Below are 27,856 nucleotides of genomic sequence, written 5' to 3'. Positions count from 1 at the left end.
GCGACTTTGCGCCAGGGTCCACATGCAGTGCAGCACATCGGTGACTGGCGGAAATGAACTGGACCTGCTGCAGCATAGCCGAGGAAACTCATTCGCTCTGTAATAGCCCAAGTGCCACTCTATGGGACTGTGCACCACACCCAGCAGGTGGGGGTTACACAGGCAGCCCCCTACATAGAGCCACTGTGGGGGGAGGGAGAAGGAAAAAGGAACAGTTTACCTGTAAGTGGCCTCAGCATAGTTCAAACCTCCCCCCAAAGGGAGATCAGGCAGGTTACAACTAGGGATGCAAAATCCTGGTTAAATTGGTGAACCAGTTGAACATGAAGTTTAACCAGTTAAGGGAGGGGGTTTTCCAGCCCAGCTAGGCTGAAGCACCACCCCCAAGTGGCCAGGCTGGAAAGCAGTGGCTGCTCCAGCCCAGTGGGAGTAGCACCTGTCTGCTCCCCCCCTCCCCAAATGGACCCTCAGTCTTCAATGGGCCCCAAGGGCCTGAAGTAATTCCCTGCCCACAGCTGCTCCACCGCCACCAGTTAACCTTCCACAGCCCTAGTTAGTTTAAAGGAATAAACTGGGGGTTGCAAGTCAGTGGGGGGGAGGGGAACATGCTCAGAAGCCTGAAAACACAGACTAAGCTGGGTCCCTTCAAACAAAATGGCATTTGGCTCCAATCAAACCAAGGCACATGTGGCCAGTGTTCCTGGCTCTGAAATGGGGTGGATCCCAGACAGCACAGGCAGAAGAGGCTTTAGAGGGCACACAGCAGCTCACGAGCCCCCATAGTGATGCCACGGTACAGAGGGCGACTATAAGTTGTGGCTGTTGTAAGTAGATTGTAAGAACAGTCAGACTGGGTCAGACCAAAGGGTGATCTAGTCCAGTATCCTGTCTTCCCATAGAGCCTGGTGCCCCAGAGGGAATGACCAGAACAGGTAATTAAATGATCCACTCCCTGTTGCTCATTCCCAGCTTCTAGCAATGCAAGAGCAGAGACATCAGCCACGCCCAAGAGCCATTGATGGATCTATCCTCCAATTTATCTAGTTTTTTGAACCTGCTTAATCTTAGCTACATCCTCTGGCAAGGAGTTCCACGGATAGTCCGGGTATTGGGTAAAGAAATGCTTCCTTTTGTTTGTTTTAAGCCTGCTGCTGTCTATTAGCTTCACTTGGTTCTTATTTTATGGGAAGAATTACACATTTCCTCCAGAGCCATCACAATTTCATAGTCCTCCGTCATATCCTCCCTTTAGTCATCTCTTTTTGGAAAAGAGTCCCCGTCTTAATTTGCCTCTCCTAGGCTGTGAAGGGTTCTCTCCAACCAAGCCTCCACTGTGGGAAAGGAGTAAATGGAAAATGAATTTTTCTAAAGGGAAAATGTGGTATTGGGACAGAGAATGCAACACTAGAGTGTTTATACAGAGAAGGTTTTATTTCCCAGTCTAGGCACTTTCAGGAAATGTCTAAAGCTGGCAGTGGGGATCTAAAAAAATTTTAAAATACTGATTAAGATTAAAATCTTCAGCTGGTCACCAGGCTGTTCCTTCCCATTGCAAGAGCCTCACCAATGACCTGTTGAGACAGTCAGGCATTAGCAGAGAAGGCAGGTGAGAGAAGGCACTACATTTACAGAGAGCAGGTGCTGCCCTAATGCCATGGAGAGAGGCTGGCCATGTTTTCAGTGAAGCCAAGGCATGAAATAGAAGGGCTGAGCCACTGGCTATCCCAGAATGGTTAGAGCCATGCACCCTGGCCTGGAGGCAGTTACGCTGCCGGTACTTGAGAAGGGGAATAGACTTCTAGGCATCTGTCCCAGTACTGCATCTACATGCCCCAATGCACAGTGCAGACCCAGCACAAGCTGTTTGGGGCAACTTGACCAGTTTCTGAAACTGGACCTATCCCCACCTCCCTAGATGGTCCCAGTCTCACTCCACCTCGTACCTTTTCTCCAGGGACCCTTTGAAGCCCTCGCTGCTGCGGAGGTGCTCTTGTCCTGCATTTGCTGGTTTCCACGCCAGCTGGTCTCACCAAGACTGGACCACGGGAGGGAAACAGAGGCGAGTTAGCAGACACCAGGAGGAGGAGTTAGTCTGACATGGGCCAGGCTCTCTGCATATGGTATCATGTGACCCTGCCTCCATCAGCCCTCTGCCCCATACAGACAAGCCTCCTCAGCATGCCTCAGCCCCTAGCCCTGGTTACCCAGTGCTGAAAGGCCAGCTGTAAATAAGGCCACATAGCAATCCACATGGCATCTACCAGCTATGTGTGCTGAGGGTTCCCCTTCAGGAGTCCTGACAGGGTGTCTCCATTCTGTTCCATGCCAGCAAGCATGGGATTGTCTCCCCACAGTACTCCTAGAACGCAAGCCTTGTTCCCAGGGCAGTGGCAATGCTGTGGCTGCAGGTCACCATGGGCCTTCGCAGTGCTCCCTCCCACCTTGGCCCACAGCAACTGTTCAGGCACCTTCCTGGATTCTACTCCTGGCCAGGAGGGTCTGTGGAAAGCATGCACACGGGTCATGGGCAGGTTGTTTGCCCAGCATGGCAGGGTCCTGCTCCCCAGGTACAGTCAGTCAGAAAGCACATTCCCATGGGCTGGTGTAAGTAACTCTTGCCTGCTGCCATGGGGCACTAGCTGCATGTAGTGGGGGCAGGAGTGGGACATGACCCACTCAGAGCAAGGCTGTGCCACCCTGAATCCAAGAGCTGGATGCTCCTGCATAGCCAGTCTCTTCTTGGAACTCAGCCTGCATTCCCTTTGAAGGTGCTTTGCCCCACACCTCTGGTGCTCAGCTAGCCGCACTGGTTCCCCAACAAGCATGGCTTCCATTCATGATACCATCTACATGTTTCGTTAGTCTATAATGAACTTTCATGGGCACAGCCCACTTCTTTAAGTGACTGGAGTTATGAATTGGGGATATGAACTCAAAATGGGAGAGGGGAGAGAAAGCATCATTAAGTATCTGGAGAATGGGTACTTAAACCTAAGCAGATAAAAGTCAATAGATGCCAGTGCACAGCTCTTGGCCCCAGCAGAGCCAGGAGGTTCATGCCAGGGAGGGAGAGGAGTGGAGCTGGCCTGTGGCCCTCTTCCCAAGAGGGTGTGAAGTGGTTACCAGAGAGTGCAAGGAGAGTCTTACCTTGGACTTGGGCTTAGCGTGAAGTTTGCCTGGGAGCCAAGAACAAAAGGAGAGGTGGCAGCAGCGTCTGCATCTGAGGAGACAGCTTAGCGTGAGGGCCCAATGAAAGGTTCTGGGCAGGTTTCACACCCCAAGACTCTATCCTCAGGTCACACGATCAGGGGCCGTGGCCCTGCTCCCTCCCCAGCTCCCTCACTTGCAACAGCTCCTGCTCCAAAGCTCTTAGCTGCCTTCCAGCAGGAAGGTGGAACTGGGGTGTTCTGGGGACCCTAAGCTATTGCTGGAGGCTGCGCGTGAACTTGGAAGTTGTCCTGTCCAACAGTGACCAGTGCCAGGTGCTCCAGACAGGATACTGGCTGGAGAGGCCAGTGGTCTGACCCAGGATTGCTGCTCTCACTGCGCTAGCCCTGATCCTGCTGCCCTCCCAATTAAAGGGGCATGGGCATGCAGGGCAGCCTCAATGCCAGGGAGGCATGCAGGGGCCTTCTCTCGCCAGTGCTCCCAAATGGCAGCACTCTGAATAGCTTCCTGCCCAGGCCTGCGAGGTTTCATACCTGCCCAACAGTTACACGAGCAAGCGAGGGGGCTGCAGCCTGGCACAGAGGGTCAGAGCAGGATGCAGGTTTGTTGGCAAGACTCTTCCTGACCACAAGCCTGACCCCTCAGGAGGCATTTGCACAGCAGCACCAGTCCCTGTCCACAGTAATGGTGTTAAGGAGTGGGCATTTGGCTAATAGCCTAGGCACTACGAATTATATTGACTATACCATGGGGTTCCAAACTGGGAGCATGCCCCCCAGGTGTGAAGAAATTCCAGGGCGGGGGCGGAGGGGGAAATGAGGCAACCCGGCCCCTCCCCCCCCAGTTTGGCTACTATTAGTTTTTTGTCCCCAGTCAGTTCCTCCCCCCTCCCAAGTTTTACTGCTATGGGGGGGGGGGTCTCAAAAATCAAAAAGAGGCCAAAAAGTTTGGGAACCACTGTCATTACACGATTAGTCAATGGGGTGGGGCCCTCTGGGACAGCTGTGACTGCAGTTTTAAAGTGTAGTAAGAGCCAGGCAGCTGTTGCTACATTTAAAGTGCAGAGCCGCAGTGATCCTGGAGCCGGCGCAAGCCAGGACTGTTCCATCCCAGCTTGCGCTGGGTCCAGCACCCCGTTTGCAGAGGCCCAGGCTGGCCACAGCAGCCCCTGTCGGGGTGGGGGGCGAGCAGCTCCCCACTGGGACTCCTGCAGACAGGGGCTACTGCCAGAGCAGCCTCTGCCCAGTGAGGCTCGGCCTGCCTCAGGCAGAGACTGCTTCACGGCAGCCTCCCCTCCCTGCTGCCTTCAACCTGAGTCCGCCATTGTCCTGGGCCTCACTTCCGTCTCCTCCACCTTTCACCCATCCCACTCTCGTGAGGTCTCGCTGGGCCGAGTGGAGGCGGGGGTGCTGTGCTGTGGGGTGAGCGGTAGCTGGGAATGAAGGGCCGATGGTAGGGGTGGGCTGCCATTGGGAGACACCAGGCATGCCCCAGGCCAGCAGGGAGAGCTAGCCGACACAGTGATGCCATTTTGGGGTACCTGGTAAGTTGGCCGTGGACCACACTGGTTTAGAACAAGTCAGCCACCTACTCCTCCTGATGGACCATTTGAGATGATGAAATGGCTTGACACCTCTCCAGTGATAGGGAGAAAGGAGGGGAGGAGAGGGAGCCCGTTAGTGGGTTAGAGATTAGGTTATACTAAGAAGAGCCCTACCAAATGGATGGGCCAGTTTGGTAAATTTCAGTCATAAGATTTTTAAAGTGTCTGGTTTGAGATATTTAAATCTGAAGTTTGTGTTACTGGAGGGGTCCTGACCCCCTCCCCCAAAATAGACTGTAAAGAGGGCTGCAGTTCTGCTACCCTTACTTCGGCACTGCCGCCTGTCAAGCTGGGATATTAGTCAGCAGCTGCCATTCTCCGGGTGCCCAGTGCCAAGAACCGCAGCACAGAAGTAAGAAGGACATGGGAATGGTGCTGCCTTCAGCGCGGGGGCCCCTGACCAACGTTACAATCATCTTGCTCCAGTTGCTCAAGAAGCAGCAAGAAAGGTGGCAATACTGTGACCCTTGAACTAACCTTGTAATCCTCTTGGGTCAGGACCCCCCAATCTGAGAAATGCAGGTCCCCCCTTGAAATCTGTATTGTAGAGGGGCAAAGCACACAAGAGGCCAGATTTCATGGGAGGACACCAGCTGTTATGCTCCATGACATTTTGCATGGCTGTGAATTTGGGAGGGCTGAGCCATAAATCTAGGGTTTCTTCAGTTCATGATTCAGTGTCTAGCAAGTTGGAATGTAAGCACCCAGGTTCTTCTCTTGAAGGGCTTGTTGAGGTTTCCTTTGAGGATGGGGACTGAGAGGCCAGATTCACCCTGAGAGGTCAGGGTGAAAGTTGTTCACCTGCAGACAGGGGCTTTCCATTTTCCTGAGCATTCATTCAGGAGCACAGTGATGGTCTGTCATTTCACCCTCATCGTTTTTGGGGCATTTTGCAATGGTGTGGGTTCCAGACAATGTTCCTGCTAAAGTTCGTTCCACAAGTGCAGCACTGGCATGCACATCCGCAGAAAGAATTCCGTTCATAGGTATTAATCTCCAGTTTAAAAATATATTAAAGAAAAATATTAAAGCCAAAGGATCACAAACATCTTAAGGAGTGGGCCTTGTTAACTTAATCTGAAATGAAATAAGAGGGTATGTACTCCAAGGGCAGTGTAATTTTTAATCATCCTTTCTAAGGACCCAAGCTAGTACTTGCAAAAATGTGGCACACAGAAGCTATATAAATAAAAGCAGACATGGCTAATAAGTGAAAGCATAAAAATATGCACCAGGGTCCCAATTTAATAATCTACTGCCATAGACAGCTACATCTTCAGGGCAAATGGCTCAAAAAACACCCAGTCTTCCAAAACACTAGAATGCTACAGACTTTTGCAGTCCACAGAACTATACTTCCAGGCATATCATCTGTATCCATAGCTGGGTTTCAAGGACTCGTAGATTTGTGGAGTACAATTAGAAATAGTCATGCTCTCCTCACACATGTAAGTTCGATACTGAATGAGTAAGAGATGTTTCCTGAGGCTTATACAATTCCTATGGGATGTCAGCTCTTAAATTAAGACTTCACACACAGAGCAGGAAAAATAAGTCAAACCACAGAGACAGCAAACAAAGCCACAAACAACCCTGGAAATGTTACGGGAAGTAAAACATCAAGTGGGTGGATGTTGTGGGTATTTTAAATGAGTGTTTTGGGAAAGGCACAGCAGGAGTCCCCCCTCCAGGTGTACAGCCCTGTAGCAAAAGGCCAATTTCTGCAGGTTTCACACTGGAATGTGTGTCAGTCACCGACTCCACAAACAAACCCTCTGAGTAGGCTCATTACATTTTGTACAAGATCTGGCCCTCAGTAAATGGAGCACCGTTAACCTCTGGCTTTGGAGTATGCAGAGAGACCTTTGCATCAAAAAGCTTGCAGATAAAAACTTCATCCTACAAACCACCTACCACCAAAGTGCTTGCTACTTATCAGTCAAATGGGCAGTGGCGGATTTAGGGCAGGACAAGCGGGGTGGCTGCCTCAGGCCCCACGCTTCCTGAGGCCCCACGCACGTGCCGTGTCAAAGGGGGGGGCACCCCTGTGAAATTTTGCTGCCCTGGGCCGCGGCGCTCTCAACCACCCCTGCAAATGGGATTACTCTGAACAGCCACAACTATCCCAGATGGCAAAGATCTGGCCTTAATGGTTTGATACCTTGCCCCAAACAAATTCTGAAACTTTGAAATCACTGTCTAGAAGCCGGGCTCCAGGTCACCAGCAGCCTTGGTGCTGGGATATCCTAGGTTACAAATTCAAAGGAATGCAACTCTAAAGCTGTAATATAGTACATGTTCCCAGACTAGGGGGGCCATCCAGGTACCTCAAGAATAGATGACTAGGGATGTTAAATGGCATTTATCAGCTAATCGACTAACCTCTGCCTCCCTGCCCCAACCCTCTGCCAAGGAGGTAGTGCTGTGGGGGACCTGGCTTTTAAGCTGGCTCCTGCCTCTTGCTGCCTCTGATAGACGCAGGAGGGGGGAGAGCAACTAATCAAGTCACTAAGTGACTGATTGGATATTGGATAGTCAACTAGTTGCTTACATCCCTATAGAGGACAGTCCTATTTAGTGCATAGGGAGCCCAGGGCAGGGGGATATGGAAAGGGCAAGGGTGACATTTTGGGAGAGCGGACTGCTGCTCTCTGCTCCCCCAACTCTCAGGGAGCAAGGGCAAAGTTCCCAGCCTGCTGCATTCTCCTCTGCCCTCCCCTCTGCTGCAGGAAGCAAGAGGAAGGCACAAGCTGAGCACTTTCCCTTAGTCAGGGGAAGAGGAAGATAACCCAGTGTAACATGAAACAAAAAACAAGACTGTGTAGCACTTTAAAGACTAACAAGATGGTTTATTAGCTTTCGTGGGCCAGACCCACTTCCTCAGACCAAACAGTGGAAGAAAATTTTGATCTGAGGAAGTGGGTCTGGCCCACGAACGCTCATCACCTATTAAACCATCTTGTTAGTCTTTAAAGTGCTACACAGTCCTGTATTTTGTTTCAGCTGCACCAGACTAACACGGCTACATTTCTACCACTATTCTGTAACAATATGGTTTTTCTGTAGCCATAAGGGAAGGCTAAAGGCTTCCTCTGCAGTCAGACTGAAGAGCAGCAGCCACTAGTTTGGAGTCACTCACATTCCATCTAAGGTGCATTACACCTGCTGTCACCAGATAAAGAAACAGCTCTCAAGATGGGTAGAGAACTTAGTTGACAGCATTTCCACTGGCAAGAGCTGGGATATCCTAGCAGAGTGTGAAATCCTCATTCTATGATTACTGTCCTCACTTTCCTATTGTTTGTCTGCATGATCTCACTGGTTTAATTGTTTGTCTACAGTACAATTGTGCTAGCTGTAAGTCAATTAAAGCGGTAGGTATGTTAGGATTGGATAGCAAAGTTATACTAAAATAACAGGTTAAAGTCTAGCTAAGAAGGACTCACTTTTCACTATATAAACTGGGGTCCAAGGAGAAGACCAGAGGAAAAAGGAAAGGGAAGACCTGGAAGAACTCACCTCCAAGACACAGCCTAAGGCCAGAGCTGCCACAACTCCTCTGCACAACCCTGCTTGCTGTTCAGCAGCTAAGATCCAGAGAGACTGACCTTGCCTGGCCAACAAGGGAAATCCGCCTGCCTTTATCAGGCTTGGTGAGCATGATGCTGTGTGCTTGGCATGTGTATTCTGCTTGCTTGGCAATTGTCAATAAATAAAGTAGAATATTACTGTGTAAGGCTCTTTCAGTAGCAAAAGATTCTGCAAACATGGAGGAAGTTACACCCTGAGCCCTAGGAATTGGGTATGGGTGGGTGTGTCCCTGAAGTGTTGTTGCATAAATTGCTGGTTTCGTCCCCTTGGAGGCTAGTCTGATTTACCCCAAGAAGAGAGTCACACTTTCAGGCTGGGTCCAACTCAAGTTTATTGGTTGCAACCAAGGTACGGCTAAGGAACTCAATGTTCAGATCAGAGCCGACCCCCAACATCTCATAGGCAGGGGTTTTTATAGGGTTCACATCTTTCCTGGTTTAGGTGCCTTAACGTGATAGGTTACTTCATCTTTGACATTTAGCATTCCTATAGGTCAGGTTAATTTTCTAAATGAGGTTAAATACAGTGCCTACTTGCTGAACAATGGGCAAGCCATACTTCCCTTTTTCCTTTCCTGCTTGAGCCGGTCACAAGTTTAAAGGATGTGGAATCTATCCATATCTCTACTTAACAGAAGACTGGTTTCACTTCCCCTCGTCTCCTTATTATAAGTTATTACCTGTGACAGGCCTTGACCTTTGTCATGTCTTACTCCTATACAAATAGCAAATATATCTAAGCATTAGCAATGTATGTATATTGTACGTGCCCCTCATAGGGGAATCAATAGCTCCGGGGGATTTGACTTCCCTTTTACACATCAGTGTGGAAGGGAGAGAAATTTGTGCAGGTAACACCATATGTACAGCTGCAACCACACACTCCCTGCACTCTCCTGAAAGGGCACAGGGGCAAGAAGGAGGGTGGCTAGGGTAGCCCTGGACAGGGGCAGTGGGTACACCCCCAGCCAGCCCCTTTCACCAGCTGCTGATTAATGCAGTCTGTAGGAAAGCCCCAGGGTGCAGCAGCTTCTGGCACCTCATGTCTCAGACAAAGAGGACATTAAGGAGGTCCTGTTGTGTATCTGTGGAGGACAGACTAGCAAAACAGGCCCAGCCTCTGTAAAGTGGACAAAATGGCCACCCTATCTCAGCCAAAACCAAACAGTAAGCAGCTGGGGGACAAAGCATTAATTTTAGCAGCTAAATTAACCTCTTCCAGTTAAGCAATTCCCCAAAATTCTATCCAGTGCAAAAGTGAGATCTAAATAATACTTCTGTGAAGACAGAGCATTAACGATGCAACTGATTTATGAATCCAAACCCAAAATTCATTAAAGACTCAAAACACCACCAGTCAGCCAGTTATTGCAGCTATTCTCCAGCCAGAGCTACTTATGAGTATTTCATCTTTGGAATAGCAGTTCTATTTAGAGCACACCCCAAATCCTGTTCCTATTTGGGTCATTCGGCTTGACTTGTGTACTAGCTTCAGGTACAATCAGCGGGGGAGTAGTGAAAGCGAAGTGAATTCCTTTTGTGATTGCCGTTTTATTGTAAACAACCCTAATGGCTAGATCAGAGGTAAAATCCTGCCAAACATATATTTGTGACTGGTACACATGACAACACGTGGTCATCTTCAGTGACAAACAGATGTGACAAGTGACATTAGTTACATCTTGCTCACTAGTATCTTTCCAGGCCACCACCCACAGCTCAGGTAGGAGTCCAGCTCTCTTCCAGGCAGCCCAAGTCAAGGCTCTCCCACTGACCCCATCCCCTAGTCTCCTCCCAGTCTGCTCACCTTCTCTGCAGCCCCACTAAGCATGGCTGCCCAGGCAGACACCTTGGAGGGAACTATGGTTCCAGTGTGGGATGGCAGGTGACAACTCAGGTGTGTGGTTGGAGGGGCAGTAGACTCTCAGGCTATTTGGGCACCAAGAAGTCTCTCGCGCGCTCTCGCTCTCTCGGCAGAGGTGAGGAACCTTTTTGAACTGGGGGCTGTGAACCACCAAAAACAAAAACAAAAAAACCCACACACCTCTGCAGCCCCCTACTGAAGTGAGAGGCAAAGTGAGAAGCCCCACAACTGAGAAGGAAAAAGGTACTTCTCACATTCCCCTTGCACAACAGAGGCGGGGGGAGGGAGGACCATGGTAATTGATTGTATGCTCCAGCCCTGTGGGTGGGTGTCAGAGGGCTGGAGCACCAGTGCGGGCTCCCCAATATGGGGGATCCCTGAATCTTGGGCTGGATCAAAACAAGCCAGGGCTACATCCAGTCCCTGGGCCTGAGGTTTCCTACCACTGATTTAGGGCCTCAGGCATCTAACTTGCTGAGCTGGGTTGTAAATGCTTTGGCACATAGGATTCAAATTCAAAGTTAGCTGGACAATTTGGAGAAGTGGCCTGAGAACTAAGATGATGCTCATTAAGGACAAATGCAAAGTACTGCACTTAGGAACCATCAGGTGCACACATACAAAATGGGAAGTGACTGCCTAGGAAGGAGTCCTGCAGAAAGATCTAAATAGGCGTCAGTGTACCACCCTTCCCGGAAGCATTAGCAGCACGTTGTAAGCAAAGCACAAGTAATTCCTCTGCTCTACTCAGTGCTACTGAGTCCAGTTCCGAGTGCCACTTTTGAGGAAAGATTTGCACAAACTGAAGACAGTTCAGCAAAGAACCACCAAAGTTAAAGGTCTAGAAAACGAGCTATGGAGGGAAGGGTTAGTCTTGGGAAGGAGACTGACTAGGGACAGAAGAAAGACGACTGGTTTCTTGTCCTTGCTTCAGCGATTTAAAGGAGAACAGTGGGCTCACGCGGCAGTAAGGGAGATTTAGGTTAGCCATTAGGGAAAAACTCCCTGCCAGGGCAGTTAAGTACTGGAATAGTTTATGCAGGGAGGTTGTGGAACCTCAGTCAATTAGAGATTAAGAGCAGGTTAGACAGACACCTGACAGGGATGGTCTGAATACTCAGTCCTGCCTTGAGTGCAGGGGACTGGACTAGAAGACTTCAAGATCTCTTCCAGTCATACAACTCTAGGATTCTGCAATCTTTCCTAAACCTTAAACAGCCTCCCCCCCACAGACCAGGTCACACCACTCAAAGTACCAGACTCTGTCTGAGCTGTTGCAAAGCCTACAGACATAGCTCCACTTTCAGGCTCCTGTAGTTGCCTGTCATGACATGTGGCATAGACCTCATCCAGTGCACTCAATGCCAGCAACATCCTGAGCTGAAGCACAGGCAATCCCTATACTGTTGAATGAACTTCCACAGTAAAGCAAAGACGCTTTTACCTGCAAGCAAACACCCTTCATAAAAGGATCCCGACATCTGCCCTCAGGCCTGGTCTGCAGGTGACACCTGCACCGCCCCTTCAGAAGACATTCCTGAAAGCTTAAATTCCTAATTGTGCAAGGCACCAAAACATGTACTGGAGACAATAATCCACTAACTGTCCCCCTTCCCCAAGCTGCCCTCCCTCCGATGGAAGGGGCGGGGGTTAAAGAGCCACTTCTCTACAAACGATCTCAACACAGGTTAACTACTTAGCTAACGATCTGCTCCACCTTGTAGTTAGCTGCAACTTCTTTGAAAGGAGCAAGAGCCAGCAGGAGGGCTCAGTCAGTGGTTGTTCTCAGGGACTTCAGCACCAGGGGGAATTTGCCTTTTTTCATGCCAGAGGGGCGCAGGGAAGAGATTGCAGCTGCTCAGGATAACCTACCTGGAAAAGGCTGGAGCACAACAGGGGGACCTGCTACACTTCTGATTTTCAAATATATGATTTCAAAAACTGGACCTTTAACTCCAGTCATCTGAAGAAGTGGGTTGTGCCCATGAAAACTTATACCATCTGTGTGTTAATATTGCAGCACCTTGAAAACTATTTGTTAAGTTTTTCCAGTTACAGACTAATTCGGCTACCCCTCTGAATCCCCAGTGGAGACACACAGCCTTGTCAGCTACAGCTAGCTTTGGCCACTTAGGAACAACCCGTTAACCATGCATCCCCTTGCTCCCCTGCCAAGCATACACCTTTGTAAAACCCTAAACAATGTGGGATGCAAAGCAGCTGTACTTCAATGTGTGCCAAGTTAGTTTAGTGAAACACTAGGCCCCCCCGCCACCAAACCTTGAATCCTATTCAAGGAAAACCTGTCTATTCTGGGCTAGTGCCTAGATATGCAAAGGGCAGGGGCTATTTCAGGAGTACTTGGTTTATGACAAGTATCAGAAGGGCTGCTGTGTTGGTCTGTATCTGCATACAAATTGAGTTCTGTGGTACCTTAAAGATTAAACAGATTTATTTGGGCATAAGCTTTTGTGGGCAAAACTCCACTTTGTCAGATGCAACAGAGTTTTTGCCCACAAGAGCTTATGCCCAAATAAATCTGTTTAACCTTTAAGGTGCCACAGGATTCCTTGGTTTATGCCACAGGCTAGAGTCACTTATTCTGAAAGTCAGGGAAGTAATGCTGAATTGTTTTATTCCACATTAGCTATGCCAGACAGTTTCCATGTGTAGACACAGTATACTAGTGACTGGCAAAGCTAAAGGCAGCATGGCATATGGTTTCATGTTCCAAGGCCATGTGTCTAACATGCTAGCCAATAGCCACATGTGGCTATTTGGCCAGTTGGGTGTGGCTAATTTGCTATATCAGTAACCACTGTAGTGGCTCTTGCGTCACAACTGGTTGGACGCTGCGGCTCTAAGGCTTGGTCTACATCTAAAACTTAGATCAGTCTTTGGAGTGTGACAATTCACATACACACACCCATCCATCCAAGAGATGTAGTTAAGCCAGCCTAAATCCTGGTGGCATTGACAGCACTGGAAGATGACCCACCTAGGGCAGTGGAAGATATCAAGGAGGTGGATTAAATACAGCGGCTAAAAAAAAAATAAATCCACTTTCCATTGTTGCAGCAAGTACCTACACTTCAGCACTTTAACCATAGCCCCAGGCGAGTCCACATGGCAATACCACCACAAACAGCTTCCTCAGACACTCACCTGCTTCCCAGTCCTCTTGGCAGGGGGGGCCCTGCCAGGATCTTGGGGTCTCTTTCCAGTCCTTCTTGGGGCTGAAAGTCATTGCTGTCCCTGCAAGCAAAGGAGACACGTTATGGGATTTGGAAGGAAGAGAAGCAAAGTAGCTGGTCTAGGAGTGACACAGTCCTTGGCACAGATCATGGCTCAGTTCTGTTAGCCAGGTCACACTGAACTGGAGATGCTCCCTAGTAGGGAAGAGTCTCCGAATACTCCAAGGAGCCAGGTTCATGTCACACTTAGTATGTCCAGAGTCTCTGCTCTCCTGCTGTGGTTCCAGTTTGCTAGCCAGCTGGACAGCCTGTGTTCCCCAGGATGTCTGGTTGGCAGTGGGTATCAAGCAGAGTGCCCCAAGGGCCAGTTTTGGGGCCACTTTTGTTCAACATCTTTATTAATGACTGGACGAGGGGCTGGATTGCACTCAGAACGAGTTCTGATTACACCGCGCTGGGGGAGAGGTAGATATGCTGGACAGTAGGGAAATTGGGCCAATGGAAATCGGATTAGTTTCAATAAGTGCAAAGTCTTATACTTGGAACAGAAGAATCCCAAGCACTGGGATAGGCTGGGGACTGACTAAGTAGCAGTTGGGCAGGAAAGGACCTGGGGATGACAGTGGATGAAATTGGATATGAATCAGTGCTCCCTTCTAGTCAAGAAGGCTAATGGCATATTGGGCTGCATTAGTAGGGGCACTCCCAGCAGATTTAAGGAGTAATTATTCCCCTTTATTCAGTGCTGGTGAGTCCCCATCAGGAGTATTGTGTCCAGTTCTGGGGCCCCCATTACAGAAAGCACATGGACACATTGAAGAAAGTCCAGTGGAGGGGCAATAAAAATGATTAGGGGGCTGGGGCACATGACTTACTAGGAGAGGCTGAGGGATTCGGGCTGATTTAGTCTGCAGAAGAGTGAGGGGGGATTTGGTAGCAGCCTTCAACTACCTGAAGGGGGGTTCCAAAGAGGATGGAGAGAGGCTGTTCAGAGGCGACCGATGGCAGAACAAGGAGCCATGGTCTCAAGTTACAGTGGGGGAGGTCTAGGTTAGTTTTTCCTAATATCCATTTCCCTAGGAGGGTGGGGAAGCACTGGGAGGGGCTCCCTAAGGAGGTGGTAAAATCTCCATCCCTAGAGGTGTAAGTCTCAGCTTGACAAAGCCCTGGCTGGGTTGTTTGAATTGGGGTTGGTCCTGTTTTGGGCAGGGGTTTGGACTGTATGACCTCCTGAGGTCTCTTCCAGCCCTAGGATTCTAGGACTAAAGTTTTCCAAGTTGCAGTGTCAGAGCCTCAAAACCCTTTTCCTGACATTCATGGAGATCAGTGCTTTCCTGACGGACACGCTCCATTTAAGTTCCCTGTTGTCTCACCTCAGTACCTAGGCAGCCACTCAGCAAGGCAAGGCTTGGTGCTGGGCACTTCAGAAAACACGGCACCCAAATGCTCAGATCTGTGGATGTAGGTATGCAGGCTGTCCCCCCCCCATGAGAGGTTAGGAGATGGTAGCGCCCAGTTGCTCCCAACCCAGTGAGCAGATGGGGTAGAGACCATGACCCTTCACTGATGCCAGATGACTTGTCCTTGCTGTGCCCAACAGTTGCGCTCTCTCCCCCCCCCCCCCCCCATGCTAGCCAGGAGGCTACTTCCCTAGCCCTAGTCTGCAGGAGAGGCACAGCTCACTATTGACATTGGGGAATGAAAGGACCATCTCTACGGAAGAGCAGCATAAGCCCAGCCTGCTCTATGCTGGGATTTCAGCCACTAGTGCAGAATCTGCATGTCAGTTTATACCAGTGCAACTAAGCCAGCCCCTGCTGCTGCTGACCGAGGGAGCACTGCTGCCCAGCACATCTGCCAATGCACGTACTGCAGCAGTCACGTGCATATCCAGCCCTCGCCAGGCTTGCATGATGTCCATAACAAGATGTCCTAGCAGGCTCAGTCTCCCAGGCAGGGCAGGGGAGCAGGCACGTATTCAAGCGGGGAGCTGCCATCAGCTCCCACCCTCTCTCCGGCTTACCGCTGAACAGCTCTGGCGCTGTGTTGTCAGTGCAGGTGGAGATGTGAAGCTGGAGCTCTCGCTTCGGGACTTTGTGGCGAGCATTGTAGGGGCAGGTGGCCAGCTCTTTGGCTATTTTCTTATTGTTCTAGAAGAGAAGCCATGAGATGCCACTTTGCAGAAAGCAGGGAGGTACCACTGTGGGCGTGAGCTCTGCTCAGTGCACCTCCCACTGTCTGGGGGGGGGGGGGGGGAGGGAAGAGAAGGTATTGTTAGATGGAGAAGCAGAAGACTGGCGAGCCAACAAAGCGCTGACTTGCCGAGCGCTTAGTGCGCGTGCGTGTGCACGCTATTCAGTACATCCACACACTGCAGCTCAGAGCAAGCCTCCAGCTGGCGGGAGGGAGTGGAGACAGTTGTGTCTCAAGCAGTGTGCTAAGATAGCAGCATGGACATGACAGTGTGGACTGGAACTTGGGCTCTCCAGCCTCCACAACAGCCACATGGCTATTTAGCTGCACTAGCTCCAGCCCCACTAGAGGAGTGTTTATGTGCAGGGAGCCTGGTGCATCTGCAGCAGCACTGAATATCTTGGGCCCGATTCTTGGTTGCTCCATCCCAGTCCTTGGAGGGAGAAGCAGGGAGCAGAACAGACTGGAGACACACCCCCTAGCTTAGCTCTCCCTTGATTTGGGCTGAGCAGCTGCTGCCCTTGCTGCTGCACATTAAGAGTAACCTTTGGGCTGCTCTAACAGAGCTTTACTTCCCACGGCCCCTGGGCAGCAGAGCATAGCTATTACAGATACTCTAGCTAGGCTGCAGCCTGTCCCCTCCATTAGGGGCTTGGAGCTTGCACCCAACCCAGGGAGGCACCTTTGTAGGCTGTTGTCCCAGAAGATGGATTTCCACACACTTGAGACCCTCTGACTGCACAAAGGGGCCTGAAAAGACTTCAGTGTAACCTCACTGAGGCACCAGAGGTCCCCGCAGGGACACAGGGCAGGTCTGGATCCAAGCTGCCCTGAAGTTCAGGTGCTTAGGTCTCTCCAAGGGTTAACTCCTGCTGAGTTAGGTCTTCATGCCAGCAGCACTTGGGCTGGCCTGGCCAGGATGAACAGCTGAGCCCAGAGCCCTGCCCAAGTTATTAGAGCTGCACTCACCTGCAAGGCTCTCAGACTTAGGAGTGGGCACAGAGTTACTGACTCACTCAGTTGAGCTGCTCTAGGATTTTCCTAGGGAACGATGGGAAGGCAATGGAGGACTATCAGGTTAAGTCATGGTCTCCAGTGCAGAGCGGGCAGGTTACCACCACAATCTTAAGAAGCACCCCAGACTCCAGTGAGGGCTGGCTAATCCAGGTGAAGTGCAACCAGAGCATTTGCTTATGGACATTATAGGGTAGGGGCAGACCCGAGTGACCTGGGCAGTGGAGATAAATTTCACAGAAATGTAGATGTGAAAGAGACCTCAAGTCATGGGTTCCCTGTTCTGCACAGAGGCAGGGCTAAGTGCTATCTAGCCCATCCCAGGTTTTTGTCTAGCCTGTTTAAGTGTCTCCCTTAGATCTCGCCTCAAAAGAAGCCCATTATTTCTTGTCCTGTGGATACAGAGGACAATTTAATCACCCTGCTCTTTACAAGATCTTTTTACCTGCTTGAAGGACCAGGCCTGCCCTCCCTCAGTCTTCTCTTGCTAAACCCAATTATTCCCAATCTTTCCTTGTGGGTCATGTTTTAGACTTTTAAATCACTTCTGTGGTCGTCCTCTGAACTGCCTCCAATTTATCTACATCTTTCGTGGAGAGAGACTCAAGATAGACAATACTCCAGCTCAGGCCTTAGTGAGTTTAGGGAGGAATTCGGGTCTTGCTGACAATAGTCCTGTTCTTACATCCCAGAATAACAGGCAGTGTTTGGCAATAGTATACATTGCTGAGCCCTTTGAGTCTGATCCACCATGAGCCCCAGATCCCTTCCTGCAGTCGTTTCCCATTTTGGGTTTGCACTGGGAGGAATGTGTGTCTTGTTGTGCAAAGAGCTTGCAGGGGGACATGCGGCTCTCTTCTCTCGGGGCACCTCAGCCTGCCCTCGGAGCACATTGAGCTTGTCATCCCCTCTCAACAATCAAGCTAGTGAACACCCCAAAGTGTGGCACACAGAAGCTAAATAAATGACACATTTTGTTCCCATAACACAAGAACTAGGGGTCACCAAACAACATTAATAGGCAGTAGGTTTAAAATATGCGCAGAAGCATTTCTGACAACAGAAGACCTATGGAACTTCTTGCCCAGCAGATGCTTTGAAGACCAGGAATGTAACAGGGTTTACCACCACACCACAGCTAGATACATTCATGGAGGTTAGGGGCACCAATGCTTCTTAGCCAGAATGGGCAGGGATGGGGGCCCTAGCCTCTTTGGCAGAAGCTGGGAGTGGGCAACAGGGGATGCGTCACTTCATGAATGCCTCTTCTGTTCATTCCCTCTGGGGCACTGGCATTGGCCACTGTTGGAGGACAGGATACTGGGCTAGATGGACCTTTGGCCTGACCTGGTCTGGCTGGTCTTGTGTCATGAAGTAAAAGCTTCACTAGTTAGCTTACTCTTACCTCTCTGCATTTGACCAGGTGGTAGGGGAACCGGCTGGCTCGGATCTGGTGGTTTTTGTCATAGGGGCACAGCATGAGCCGCTCAGGATCCATCACACCTGCGCATCAAAAAAAAAAAGCACAGATTACAGTTAGTGAGGCCAGAGGAGGGGCAGGCTGCCCAGAGTATCAGATACCAGGGGTGATGCCTTCAGCAGCTAGAACCCCCATATCAGAGGCCCAGTTCCACCTTCTTCACAGCTGATCCAGCAGAGAGCCAAGGGGAACCCCAGCACTGCAGGGGAGAGAGAACTGGGTCTTCATGATAGATTTTGATGCCAATGGATCAGGGCCTTGATTAGGGCTGGCCAAGATGCAGCCCGGGGAGGGTGGCGCAGATGCAGCCTTCCTAACACTTGGATCCGGCTGGATTCCATTTATATCCTGGCCGGGCCACCAAATGTCCAGGCAGTGGCTTAGGCAGCAGGACTGTATTTAAATGGCTCATGGCTGCTGGTCACAGTGCTACCCTGCCAGGGGCCGGAGCTGTGAGTCCTTAATATCACTGCAGCAACCCCACCTGGCTGCCAGGCAATGCAAGAGCACAGGGCTGGGAGCTGCCAGCCTCCAGCCCCAGACAACTGTAGAAGGAGGCTAGCCCCCAGGCCCGCCCCTTCTGGGTGGGTGAAGCCAACCCATGACCACCTACCAAAATTCATTAAATGGCGCCCCCCTGCAAAAGTTATTGCTCACCCCCTGGCCTTGAGGGTAACCTCAGTGAGATCACACCTCCATGCAGCTGCCTCCACACCTTCAGACCAGGAGATAGTACTCTTCAAAAGGGGAGGGTCAGACTAAGGATTTCGGATTTTATCTGCAGCCACAGAGTGAGTTGTTAACGTGGGGCTCTCTTGGCCTATGTACACTGCCCTGGTGGAAAGGGGCCGGATCGGAGTCCTCTCGCCAACTCCCTTTACCCAAATGCCTGCCAGACTCTCCCCTGTGTCAGTCCCCACAACCCCTGCAATGCTGGGCCTAGGATCCCTGGGAGGCTTTGTCTGAGTATCAGTCAGATAGGCCAGGGTGGCTCCCCCGCTGCGGGGCTGTCCCCACACCAGCCGCTTCCTAGCCAGCAAGCGGCACATTAACGCCAAACCAAACAGTTTCGTGCTGTGCAATGAATCGTAGGAGATGGAACATGGGAAAGGCAAAGGCACTAGCTCCTCCCTTGTGGCATAGGGACCCCACAGGCAGCTGTCCTGAGGGAAGTTCACCCTGTTCTATGCCCGTCCTAAGCCTCCAGCTCAGGCCCTGGCAGTGGTGACACTGGAGGTGGGACACTTGCTCTGCTGCCTCGGGCAGCAAGACTCCCCTCTTCCCCAGTCCAAGGCCTTGTGTCCGTGGTGTCTCCTTGCCCTGGACCCTCTGCCCAGGGCCCCCTTGCCCTCTCCACAGCTGGTTCTGGTGTTACTGATGGCACAACCAACATCTGTCCTCAGCCCTGGGCCTGCAGCTCCACCCCAGCTCTGGCTGCCCTCCACCCTCCCTGCTTTCGCTCAGCCCTGTGCTGGCCTAGCCAGATCCTATGGGGACACGACCCCATGTTGCTTGACTCCAGTGCCTGCCAGCCCTGGAGCATTGGCCTCTCCCAGATCCGTCCTGGGCACTGTCAGTCAAGATCTTGAGCTCATTGGCCCTTCCCCTTGGATACCAGGAGAGGGCAGACCAAGGAACCCCAGTGAGCCGGGCCAGCTCCCGCCCTAGTTCTTTGAAGGTCCAGCACAGCGGTGGGCAATAGTTTTGCTGGGGGCCATGTCAGGATTTGGTAAGCAATCAAGGGCTGCACTTTTCTATGGAAGGGTGCAGGGTCTGGGAGGGAGGTTGGGTGCAGATGAGAGCTCAGGGTTGGGGACTGGGATGCAGGAGAAGGTGTGGGGCCCCGAGGGGGGAGTTTGGGGGAAGGGATTGGGGCACAGGGTGTGTAGGAGGGGGATGCAGGGTCTGGCCAGAAGGTGTTTACCTAAGCAGCTCCTGGTCAGCAGCATTCTCAGGCAGACTTCCCTGTTTGCTAGCAGCCCCAGACCACTCAAGCCAGCTGGCTGTTCCATGTGGCTCTGAGCTTGTGGCAGAAGAGGCTTTGTGCAATCCCAGCAAAATCTCTCCGCTCCCATTGGCAGGTTTCCAGTCTATTGGAGCAGAGAGATGTTGCTGGGGGCAAGGGCAGCACACAGCCCTCCCTCCCCTCAGCACAGAGAGCCACAGGGAGCAGCTGGCCACGTTGATCAGCCCTGTTCTGTGCTGCAGGGATAGCCGGAGGCCAGGTTAAAAGGATTGGTGGGCCGGATCCAGCCCACCCTTGGTCCAGCAGCATCCTCCCAGTGTCACATCACTATTAGCTGGGGCATCAGCTAGGCACCAGGCTCCACAGATTGCAGTAGAGTTACCGGTGTAGGTAGCACTGCCTTCCTGCCCTGGGGCTGGCAGAGAACAGTCTCAGACACAGGCAGGCACGGGAGCATGGGTTGCATTAAGAGACATTAACACTTCCAACAGCTGTCTGCATCCCCAGTTGAATAATAGAATACTAGGACTGGAAGGGATGAGAGGTCATCGAGTCCAGTCCCCTGCCAGCACGGCAGGACCAAATACTGTCTAGACCATCCCTGATAGACATTTATCTAACCTACTCTTAAATATCTCCAGAGATGGGGATTCCACAACCTCCCTGGGCAATTTATTCCAGTGTTTAACCACCCTGACAGTCTGCAACTTTTTCCTAATTGTCCAACCTAAACCTCCCTTGCTGCAGCGTAAGCCCATTGCTTCTTGTTCTATCCTCAGAGGCCAAGATGAACAAGTTTTCTCCTTCCTCCTTATGACACCCTTTTAGATACTTGAAAACGGCTACCATGTCCCCCCTCAATCTTCTCTTTTCTAAACTAAACAAACCCAATTTTTTGAAATGCAAGGGCTTGTCTACACTACAGGGGCCAGCAGCATAGTTATGCTCAGGGCTCAACAATCTATGTAACCTACTCGCTCAGTGAGTAGATTACATCCCGGAAGAGTCTGGTTTGGGCCATCTGTGCATGCGCAGAACGCCGCACAGCGCGGCTGGTGAGCGGGGCTTGCTGCGGCTCCGCGAGCCCTGGTTATGCTGGTCTGACTTCATAGCTCAGACACAGAGAGATGCCCCCACCCCCGCCCCCTCCTCCTGCTCCTTAGCTGCAGCCACTTCATTGTGAAGGAGACCAGGCCTGTCTCCAGTCTGCTTGCAAGTGGAGTGTGTTTACAGAGTGCTAAGTGCCGCTTTAGGCTGGGCACGGACTCCTGAGTGTTTGGGTGGGGCTCAGCCCTGATGCACGTGCAAAGCAGCAGGAGAGATTCTGCTCCAATCCAGCTGTATTGCTGGGCTGCCCTAGGACTAACTGGCAGTTAAGGCATTGGCTGGCACCACGATGGTCATCTCATCCCCTTCCCCCCACCTGTGTTAGATAACCAGAGTGCTCTGCAGGTTCTGCACATGGGGATAGAGAGGCACAGAGAGCAGAAGGGAACTTGTGCAAGGTCATCAGGCCAATGGCAGAGCTGGGAATGGAGCTAAATCAGAGGTTTGGCAATAGCTGGGGGGGGGGGGGGGGAGGGTTGAATTCCCTCCTCCAGGCAAGGCTCTAGCAGTAGATTTGCCTCTACTCACAGCCATGAAAGAGCCCCAACAGGAACCATGCTGCTTACAGAGGCCAGCCCTGTCCTGTGAATTGGGCCCATAGCAGTGTAGAGCCAGCACACATGTTGGTTGCCATCCGCCTAGTGGCATTTCACAGCTCCCCCCTCCCCCCAGCAATGGCACAAGGGGCCAGGCAGGGCAGAGCAGGTGCCCAGTGCCTTACAGCAGTGGTTCCCAATTTAGGATCAATTGTTTTGGGAGCCCCTCCCCCAAGCTGTGCCAGTATTAGACTTGCTGGCACCCAGGGCAGAAAGCCAATGCCCCACTACTTGGTGAGGAAGCCTCCCTCTCCCTCCCCCCCCCAGCCATACCCATCAAGGCTAAAGCTGAGCATCTGTTTCATGGGGGCCCCTTGGTCCTGGGCAGTTGCCCAACTTTTATATGGCAGAAAACAGGGGGAATACAATTGAGATGTGGCATTTGAGAGAGAGTTCTCGCCCTTTTTCTGACTCTTCCCCCCCCCCACCCCACACACACTTACAGGAACAGCATAAAGGCCTGGCTCACAGAGCTAAGCCCAGCAAACATACAACAGCATTACAGCCAGGGAAGAGGGACAGCAATGCTCAACACTTGAGCTACACAGCATTTGGCTCAGTAGAAGAGCTAAGTATTGCTGCAATGCCACCAAACATGGCTAGAAAAGCCCATCACTGAATTTTTGCAAGAGCCTTTGCTAGATCCCCTACCCAGCACCTCAGAAGCTTAGGCTGCCTTTAGGTTTTTCTAATCCCACATCCAGTTCTCAGGAAGGGATTTCTGCAGCAGCTGCTTCACCTCCCAGCCCCAAGCCAAGAGAGGCCAGCATTGGCACAGGGACCAAGCCTTGCCTGTACTCACCACAGCCAATCTTTCTGGCAGCTCTGTCCTACCAACCACCCTGCTTTGCTCCTTGAGCAGCCCATACAATCAGCCTCTTTTATAGGCCACTTATTTAGAACAGGTGAGGGCAAATTCCTACCTTATCTCTCAGATAAAATCCTCCCTTCAGTCTACTCCCACTACAACCTGAGAACAAGCTCCCCCTGCTGGTGGCTATTGCTGGTTTCTAGCATATGGCCCCTTACTTGGCTCCAACAAGGCTCCCTGTGCAGGGATGGGGCCCTGTGGTACCCAGGGAATCCGGGCCAAACCGCTGCATGGTTTAAGTTGTAGAACTGGGTGCAGGTGCCACGAGGGGGGGGGGAGCCTGGCCAATGAGCTTTCAGAATGCTCAGTGACATCATCCCACGTGAGCTGCATGAATGCAGACAACACTGGGGCACTCTAATGCTTGCTTGGGCAGGGGTCTGGGCATCCCTGTTGTTCAGCAGGGAGGGCTGTGCTGGGTCAGTGCCTGGATGGGAGATCCCAGCAGGTGCTGAGGACCGAGGAGCAGGTTTATTCCCTGGACAATCCAGGAGGGAGCCCTGCTGGGAACCTGACACTTGCAATTATGGTAAATCCAAGGGCCAGGGAATGTGAGTTATCCTAGGACCATCAAAACTCGAATTGCAGGTGAGGCAGGCAGAAGTGCCCAGTGGGGAGAGCACTGGCCTGGGAGTTCAGTCCTGCTCCTATTTCCTTGCCTGCTGTGTGACTTAGCAAGCTGTTCTGTTTCCTTCCCACCCTGTCTGTCTTGTCCATTCAGCCTGTGACCCCGCTGGGGCAGAGACTCTCTTGCTCCATTTCTGCGCAGCGCCTCATGCGACGGGGCCCAAATCTCGGTTGAGTTCTTAGCTGTTCTTGTGATTTATACCATGGTGAACGGGCCAGTGAGCCACTGTGTGCGGTGATGGTGAGCGGTGCCAGGCAGGAGGGTCATTCATCTTCTTATCCCTATCTCTGCTGCTCTGTGATCAGCCCCCTTCCAACTCAGCTTGGTCCTTGATACTGCCAGCCCAGGCCAGTTAGAACCTGTGCTGCCATGGGGCCGCATTATGTGGGCTGTGGTTTCCCTCTGTACTGTGCATTGCTGCCCCGTGGGTGCAAAAGGGTTAAGTCACTCTCTTGGGGGGGGGGGGGGTATGGGGCCGGTCCTCAAGGAACTGATGGGACTTGGACCCATATCAACAGAGAATCTGAAAAGACAGTGGAAGCCCCAAGGGCTGAGACAGGCAGGTTGAGTGGCAAAGACAGGGGGAGGGGGGAGGTGGGGAAGGGAATATGGAGGCTGCTCTCACTTGTGTTGAGCTGAGTGAGACAGAGCTGGAGCTGGAGCTGGAGCTGGAGCTGGAGCTGGAGCTGGAGCTGGAGGAGTGCTCTGGCTTGGCCAGATGGACTCGCACTTTGGCTTTAGTTCTTTCTGCGGAGCTCAGGACTAGGCTGGGTTCCAGCTGACTGAACAACCCTGCCCTGCTTTGAAAGGCTCCTGGTGTGGCTGCAAGTCCTCTCGGAGGCTCTGTGCCCTGGCAGGGACAGGACAAGCCCGTGGCAGAGGTCTGGCTTGGCTGGCTTCTGTGTGGAGAACCGAGGAGAGACGAGGATCAAGTGCTGGAGCAGTGGAGCCCATGGGCCCGCACCTGTGGAACTGAGCAGGTCGGGGGCCTGGCACTCTGCCAGCGTCACTCCCAAGAGATTGGCTACAGGCCGGGCATAGACCAGACCCTGTGGGTCTGAAACGGGGCCACTAGGAATCAGCGTGACCCCCATCCTTCCCCATCCACAGCCGTAGGTGCAAGGTGGCCAGGGAGTCTCTGCCAGCCAGTGGCGGGGGGCAAAGGGGACAGCTGCCTGGAAGCCTGGTGATTTGAAAGGGCCTGAGGCTCCAGCCGCAGTAACAGCACCTGGAGCCCAGGGCACTTTGAATTGTCTCTGCATGCCGGGCAGCGCTGAAGGGCCGGCTGGGGGAGGCTAGTCCCTGTCCTTGCCCCTTCTGCCCAACACTACCCCTTCCAGGGGCCTGGAGCTGTACCCTCTCCCTCCCGCGCGCACGCGCGTACACACACACACACACATACACACACACACACACACACACACACACACACCTTGCCCAGGGCCCAGTGAAGTCTGTTGGCCACCCTACCCTGCGAGCTGCCCCCACACTGATTCTGCAGCTGGACATGCTGCTGCTTCCAGGAACGGCCTGAGGTAAGTGCCGCCCGGCCAGAGCCTGCACCCAGCGACAGCCCGTCCATATAGGCGAACTAGGCAGTCGCCTAGGGTGCCAAGTTAAATGGGGCGCAGTATCATTGAGGGGTTTGGAGGTGGGGGAGCCGATTGCAAGGTTCACCTAGGGAGCCAGTTGCTGGCAGCTAGTCTAGGGCCGCCCCTGCCCGCCCCCTCTCCTACTCCCCAGCCGCTGGCCTAGCCCTGAGTCTGAGCTTCCTCCCGCACCTAAACTCCCTTCCATAGCCAGGACCCTAAACCTCCTCCTGCACCCTAACCCCTTATCCCAGGCTGAGCCCAGAGACCCCTCCATTCCCACAGCCCCCCCCTCTACGCCCCACTCCGTCCCAGCCCAGTGAAACTGCATGAGAGTGGGGCAGAGTGAGGGGGGCAGCAGGGCAAAGATGTTTGTTTTTTGGGATGAGACAGTAGGACAACGACTTTCTCTGGCTGTGGGGCTGCCCACGTTATGAGAGAGAGCTTGGCACAGGCAGTGAGGAGCAGTTAGGATCCAGGGCCTGAGCGTGGCGTTCTCAGGTGACTGGGCCTCCTCCACGGGCGTTTATGACACACTCAGGTGCCCTGGCAGCGGGGGTGCCCGGGAGGCAGTGAGCTTGGCTGGAGACCCTGCACAAGAGGCTGCTAACCCCCCCACCAGGACATTCAGCATTTGTTCCTGGGAGGGCTTCCCTCTTTGACTTGCTCACAGCCAGCTCTTCCATCCACCCTGCAGGCTGGAACCATCTTCTCCCCTGCCCTGAGTGACAGGTTCCCTGCTCCATAGTGTGGATGGACCCTTGTCTAGAAGTGTCCTTCATTTGGAAGGGTTCCAGATTTCCCAGTTTTCGGGGGGGGGGGGGGTGAGGGGGGCTTGTTTGGGAGGCAAAGCAAGAGCAGGTGCAGGGAGGCATCCCAGATATTCCCTAGAATCTCAGCTGCTGTTTAAAAAGTCCAGTCTCCTGCTGTTAGAGGAAACTCACCCAAGAGACAAGTGGGGAGCCTGAGACAATGGGAAAGTGTCCTGGGGATTGGGGTGGGGAGGGGCTCTGACTTTCCATAGCTGGGAGAGGTGTGAATTGCTCTGTCATCCCTTTGCGGGCTCACCCAGAGCCAGGCCAGTGCTGGCACTTGGAGTAGCAGTGCCCTGAACTATTTCAGTGCTTGTGAAAGTTTGGAGCCACCATGGGGCGAGACCCAGAACGGCAGGGTGCCTTGCGCCTTATCAGCTCTCTTGTCTACAGGCCCCATGTCGAAGCACTTCACTCCATGTTCTCAGCTGTCCGTTTTGAGGAGAACACAGTTGTTTGGGTTTGTTGCAGAGAACAGCACAGAACTGGAGCTCTGGCGACTGGTGCCCTGGTGACCAGCAGACCCCGCTCAGACTGGTCCTGGCCTGCTGAAGGACAGTGGGCTGCAGAGGAGAGACCTCCTGGTTCCAGCCAGGAGAGAACAATGGACCAAGGAGGGGAGAAGCGGAGAAGAGAGGGACCCAGGCGACCCTGTCTACGTGGAGAGAAGAGAAGACAGTGGACAGGGGAGGGGCTGTTGCTGGGGATATTGGAGGCTCTGCTGGAAGATGGGGGCTTCGGATCTGGACAGAGAGCAGAGCCAGCTGGGCTCCCCTCGCTGCAGGGGAGACTGAGACGTGCTGGGCAGAGGGAGGCCAGGCCTGAGAGATCCTTTGCTGCGTTCAAAGCTCAATAAACCCTCCTGTTCTGTGGTGGCTGAGAGTTGCTCTGGTCTGGAGAACAGGGTTGCACTAGTCCCTCGGAGGGTGGAGGCCCCAGGGGTGCAGAGGGAGTGGACTCCCCGGAGGGGCTCACGGCGGAGGCAGACATGTTGAAGGCCTTGAGAGGTGCCGTCCCGAAGGCGGAGGGGCGGACCCCCCCGGTGGGAGTGGACACCCCAAGAGAGCGTAGTTGCACTGGAGTGGACCCTCTGAGAAAGGGCTGTCACACTGCCACTGTACTGGAGTGGGCTCCCCAAAAAGGGACCGATGCACTGGAGATGGGGGGGGGGGGTTCCGCCCTGGGACTGACAGGCCAAGTGTGGGCACGACCTGTGAGCCGTGACAACGTGGTAGCAGAGGATGGTTTGAGGTGCACCTTGTAGACCATTGGCTGTGGGTGCAGGTGCTTTGCAGAGTGAGTGCCAGCGACAAATGAGGGTGTTGAGGGAACCAGCGGAGAAATGGCCTATGCCCAGCTCCGTAAGAGCGACCTGGCACGTCTGCAGGGCCAGGGGGCTGAGTGTGGGGAGGCTCACTCAGAAGCAGCTAATAGCTCAGCTTATGGAGAATGACCAGTTGGCGCTACAGGTTCTGGGTCCCAGCAGAGCTCCCGGGATGCCCAGAGGGCCATGGAGTCGCCAGTGGGGGCAGTCAGTATAGCGGCCTGGAGTCTGTCAGAGCTGACTCACCAGTCTGCACAGGGGAGCCCCAATCCGGGTTCTGTCCAGCAGAGCTGAGGAGGCTGGAGCTGAATGTGAAGCAGCTGGAGCTGGAGGCGCAGAGACTGTGTCCAACAGTGGAAGCACGAGCTGGAGCTGCAGGAGAGATGGGCCAGGAGGTCCTGCCCGGGGGTACGCTGGGAAGGACCCTGGGATGCAGTGCTGGCAGGAAGCTGGACTCCAAGCTGCTACCCCGTTTAGAGAGATGACATGGCTGCCTACCTCCTGTCCGAGACAGAACATCAGAAATGGCTGCCCGTCGCAGGGAGCCATAGCCTGTAATACCTCTGAGGCTGGTATAGGGGGCTCTGTCTGTGCGGTGGAGTGTTTTCCAAATAAGGGCATGTAAATTAATAATCTTCCCCTGCTCGCTCCACCCATTGCAGTGAAAGATCAGCCAATGGGCTGACTGGTGCTCAGGCCTGCTACTCCACCCACTGCAGCAAAAACCAACCTATGGGGTGATAAGTTCACAGGCAATAAAACAGGCAGGCAGCCCCTCTCTCACTGGGGATTCGCATCGAGTGAACGCCTGGCCTGATCACCCAAACGCCTTGCACCCCCCGCTCTCGAGTCCTACT

The 27,856-nt window shown here is 52.8% G+C and overlaps 1 protein-coding gene across 7 annotated transcripts; it reads right to left on the bottom strand.

The window, feature by feature from the left end:
• Nucleotides 1–1,412: 1,412 nt before the first annotated feature.
• On the bottom strand, nt 1,413–27,268 carry LOC102449466 (gametocyte-specific factor 1-like). Of its 7 annotated transcripts, none has more exons than XM_075902080.1 (7): nt 27,246–27,268; nt 18,032–18,129; nt 15,443–15,569; nt 13,391–13,480; nt 3,148–3,220; nt 1,944–2,035; nt 1,413–1,571 (listed from the first exon to the last, which is right to left on the bottom strand). In XM_075902080.1, exons 2-7 carry the CDS (start codon nt 18,122–18,124, stop codon nt 1,561–1,563), a joined length of 486 nt encoding a protein of 161 aa, XP_075758195.1. In that variant the 5' UTR covers nt 18,125–18,129; nt 27,246–27,268; the 3' UTR covers nt 1,413–1,560. The 7 variants fall into 7 exon arrangements, with proteins under 7 accessions (XP_075758195.1, XP_075758194.1, XP_025044537.1 ...); XM_075902079.1 differs by lacking the exon at nt 27,246–27,268 and adding an exon at nt 22,805–22,903; XM_025188752.3 differs by lacking the exon at nt 27,246–27,268 and adding an exon at nt 22,699–22,838.
• Between the last annotated feature and the right edge of the window lie 588 nt (nt 27,269–27,856).

The sequence above is a fragment of the Pelodiscus sinensis genome, chromosome 31 (assembly GCF_052426305.1).
Source record: "Pelodiscus sinensis isolate ZL-2025 chromosome 31, ASM5242630v1, whole genome shotgun sequence".
Taxonomy (NCBI): domain Eukaryota; kingdom Metazoa; phylum Chordata; order Testudines; family Trionychidae; genus Pelodiscus; species Pelodiscus sinensis.
This window is presented reverse-complemented; position numbering and strand designations above follow the sequence as displayed.

Excerpts from the sequence above, each read along its gene's own strand:
- LOC102449466 (XM_075902080.1), bottom strand. The coding sequence starts at position 18,124 with ATGGATCCTGAGCGGCTCATGCTGTGCCCCTATGACAAAAACCACCAG. Across the intron at positions 3,221-13,390 it reads CCAAGAGGACTGGGAAGCAG|ATGCAGACGCTGCTGCCACC; the intron begins GTGAGTGTCTGA and ends CTGTCTCCTCAG. Across the intron at positions 2,036-3,147 it reads ACGCTAAGCCCAAGTCCAAG|TCTTGGTGAGACCAGCTGGC; the intron begins GTAAGACTCTCC and ends CCCGTGGTCCAG.